Consider the following 3,761-nt stretch of genomic DNA (forward strand, 5'->3'; position numbering starts at 1 on the left):
TATTATAGAACTGGAAAACAACAAAGACAGTGAGATACTATGGAGGCACAGAGAAGACTTGGTAGCTTGTAAACGGTGTGTGCCGATACATTTCAGACAGTAACTATAGGTCTCCAAAGGATGGGTACAAATCTGAGAGCTGAGCTTAACATGGGAGAGACCATGATCATGCCCCTATTTTCAATGGGCCAGCTATATGAACTGTTAATAAAAATAAGTAAATATTGCCCCACACTTGCTACCTCGCGATACTTCGCTGGTTCCTCCCTCTTTCCTTTCTGCCACCGCCATGCCATCCAGACTGAGGAAGACCCGGAAACTCCGGGGCCACGTGAGCCACGGCCATGGCTGTATCGGTAAACACCGCAAGCATCCAGGAGGACGCGGGAACGCTGGAGGCATGCATCATCACAGGATAAACTTCGACAAATATCATCCAGGTTACTTCGGGAAAGTTGGGATGAGGCATTACCACTTAAAGAGGAACCAGAGCTTCTGCCCGACTGTCAACCTGGATAAACTGTGGACGCTGGTCAGTGAGCAGACCCGAGTCAACGCTGCCAAGAACAAGACCGGAGTTGCTCCCATCATTGATGTCGTGCGATCGGGCTACTACAAAGTTCTGGGGAAGGGAAAGCTCCCTAAGCAGCCTGTCATCGTGAAAGCCAAATTTTTCAGCAGAAGAGCTGAAGAGAAGATAAAGGGTGTTGGAGGTGCCTGTGTTCTGGTGGCTTGAAGCCACTCAGGGAGGCCAATTAAATGCTAACACTTTCAAAAAAATTGTAAATATTGATACTTAAGAGAAGCATTTTGAAAAATTGTCAGTCATTCATGATTAAGCATTTATTACTAAACGTCCATATGTAAAACTCTATCCCTTTCTACTCCACAGTCTATGGTATTGACAGCTAAGCTTTCCTGTGCACTGTTTATACTAAGCTTAAAACCTGGAAGAAGGAAAATAGAGACACGGTTGAAAGCTTACTTGTTCTTTCTACCTAAATGAAAGACGAATGCGTTGTGGTGCCGCATCTGCTTTCACTCAAGATGGTGTCACCATGTAATATCATCCAGATGAGTGGGTTTCCCTGGCAACGGGCTTCTTTTAAGAGAAACAACGTAATGAAAGTAGTTAGAACCACCTTAGAAACTCGAGAAACAATATTTACCAAGCCTTTTGCTTTATTTACTAAGTATAAAATACTGAGGGTATTTTCCATTTGTTTTGTATAGCTTGTACAGAGCTTACTGAAAGAAAAGACTCCATTTTGCTGCTGTCATTTTCCATTGAGGAACAAATGCTTCTTTTGTATACATGGTAGACAGGCTCTCTTATGGTTGATAACTGAAATATAGATAGTTGATTACTTTTATTTTGTATTGTTCTAGTATTTAATACTATAAAGCTAATATGTTTATTTATGTAAACTTTGATTAAGTTATTATTAAATATAAATATTCACACTCCGGAAGTGTTCATAACACTTTCATAACCCTCTTATTTCACGCCAAAAACCCATGTTGTGTCCCTCCAAATTCACGTGCCATTCAGGAAGAAAACAGAAACATTAAGGTTGGTTCAGTGTATTTAAATGAAAGGGAGGTTTCTATCTGTCCACTTGAAAGTCCGTCTGAGAACTGGCTGTGAACATACTGTCCTTTGGCTAACCTTTAATGACCTTTCTTTGCTGTGAATGAGAAAGCCACAGATCTTTTCTAAAAGACAGCTTCAGCTTTGCTACGTTTTTGACAGCATCAATCAAAATTTTTGAGAAACAAATGCAGTGACTTCTAGCCTTCCTTTTGGCTTACGTCCTAAACAGAGTTTGCATTTTCTCTGAGCATGGAGATGCAATTTAAGCCTACTTGAATGCGTGTCTCCAAGGTTGCAGACCTAATTAGCCTCAAAGAAATGTGATCTTCCTTGTCCTCAGCCAGACAGATTTTATTCTTGCTTGACAATGCTAACAGTCCTAATTAAGAACATGTGCTGTGCTTGAAAATAAAACTTTGGCCTTTGTAATAAAGGCTAAAGGTTATTCTTGCCATATCTACAAGCAATAAATTCTATTCTGTGATGGGTGCCAAGAAACAAACATGTTGACAAAGTTAGATTTTTACATTAACAAACACTTAGTACACCTTGCTTACAAAACCAATATATTCTATCTATAAAAAATGAGAAACTGAGAAGTATAATTAAGAAATGAACTACATTTGTTATCCTATTTTTCAAAATAACCATTCTTAATATAATATACAAATATTTTGTGAATACACAAATGTGTATAACAAATCCCTAAAGTTATATAGTCATATCTGTTGTGGTCAGAAAGAACGAAAAGTGAAAGAGTATCTTTCCTTCTTTTTTTTTTTAAGACAGGGTTTCTCTGTAGCTTTGGAGCCTGTCCTGGAACTAGCTCTTGTAGACCAGGCAGTCCACGAACTCACAAAGATCCACCTGTCTCTGCCTCCCAAGTGCTGGGAATAAAGGCATGCACCACCACCACCAGGCAGAGTATCTCTCTCTCTCTCTTCTCTTGTTCACTCTCTCTCTCTCTCTGCATGTGTGTGTGTGTGTGTGTGTGTGCATCCCACAACACTTATGGAGGTCATATGACAACCATGTACAGTAGAAATCTTTGACTTCATTTTTTTATTTGGTTTTGGTTTTGGGTGTTCTTTTGTTTTGTTTTACTCTGATGCATACTGAGGCTATCTTGCTCAGGAACTTCTGGAAATTGCTGTGTCTGTCTCCCATCTACCCAGAAGAGCTATCACATCTGGGTTTTATATGAGTTCTTTGGATGTGAACTCAAGTCTGTCAAAGCCCCTTTACCCCTGTACCACCTTCCCAGCTTAATATAAAAGTTTCAATAAGGAACAAACACAATGGACAAAAAGAATAGCACAATTCTTAGGAAGAATGGCACCTCTACAAGAAATGGGGTTTATTATATTAGTTAAGAGAAGTTGTTGCTTGGCTTTGCTTCCAGGGCCATTTGCGGGAGGTTTTATTTTTATGGATTTGCAAGCGGCTCACAATTTTGTTGTATGATACGCTTTATAACATCATTTGCTCTTCATGAGACAGACTATTCAGAGACACACAATCCTTAAGGCTCTGGAACTCTGCCATCCAGCAGATCTGCAGCTTCTGGTCTTCAGCTCTTCATAAACCTTGTCGTCTGCTACCTCATCCCCTGTCATACTGCTAAAGCTCTTATTCTGCCTTTTCATCACTGTTGCTCCTCTGGCTGTTCTGCCACCATCATGACTGTTACCCCTTCTACAGTTACTGCTGTAGTTCTCCATGTTACCATGTCAGCACACTCTACTAATGGTGGAGCTTAAAAGTAACCAAGAAATTCCCACTCAACAGAAACCTCTGTGTTATAACAGCAGGGGAAAGCACAGGGGTAACTTGGTGGTGAATTAGAGGACAGGCCGTCTTCCAAAGACAGAAAGAAGGCGTGGGGAACATGTTTACTTCCGTCACAGCAGGTTTTCACTTTAATGTGAGACTGTTTGTACCAGTTACAGCACAGGTCTTCATCCAAATGAGATGTTTTAATGAATAAATCTTGCTGAAGATCAAAGTGCAGAGTTAAACAACTAGAGGTCAGGGAGTGGTAGCACACACCTTTAATCCCAGGACTCAGGAGGCAGAGGCAGTGGGATTTCTGTTATCACAAAGGTGATCCCAGCAGTTGGGATCATGCACCTTTAATCCCAGACGTCGGGGGGATAGAGACAAGAGT

The 3,761-nt window shown here is 40.7% G+C and overlaps 1 protein-coding gene across 1 annotated transcript; it reads left to right on the forward strand.

The window, feature by feature from the left end:
• The first annotated feature begins 238 nt into the window (after positions 1-238).
• Positions 239-774, forward strand: LOC126510616 (60S ribosomal protein L27a-like). Its single transcript, XM_050157262.1, has one exon. The coding sequence runs from the start codon at positions 290-292 to the stop codon at positions 734-736; it is 447 nt and encodes a 148-aa protein (XP_050013219.1). The 5' UTR covers positions 239-289; the 3' UTR covers positions 737-774.
• Positions 775-3,761: the final 2,987 nt, after the last annotated feature.

Source organism: Alexandromys fortis, unplaced genomic scaffold (assembly GCF_014885135.2).
Source record: "Alexandromys fortis isolate MF-2015 unplaced genomic scaffold, M_Fortis_MF-2015_v1.1 scaffold_85, whole genome shotgun sequence".
NCBI classification, from domain to species: Eukaryota; Metazoa; Chordata; class Mammalia; order Rodentia; family Cricetidae; genus Alexandromys; species Alexandromys fortis.

Bases quoted from the DNA above. Each gene is read 5' to 3' on its own strand.
- LOC126510616 (XM_050157262.1), top strand. From the start codon at position 290: ATGCCATCCAGACTGAGGAAGACCCGGAAACTCCGGGGCCACGTGAGC.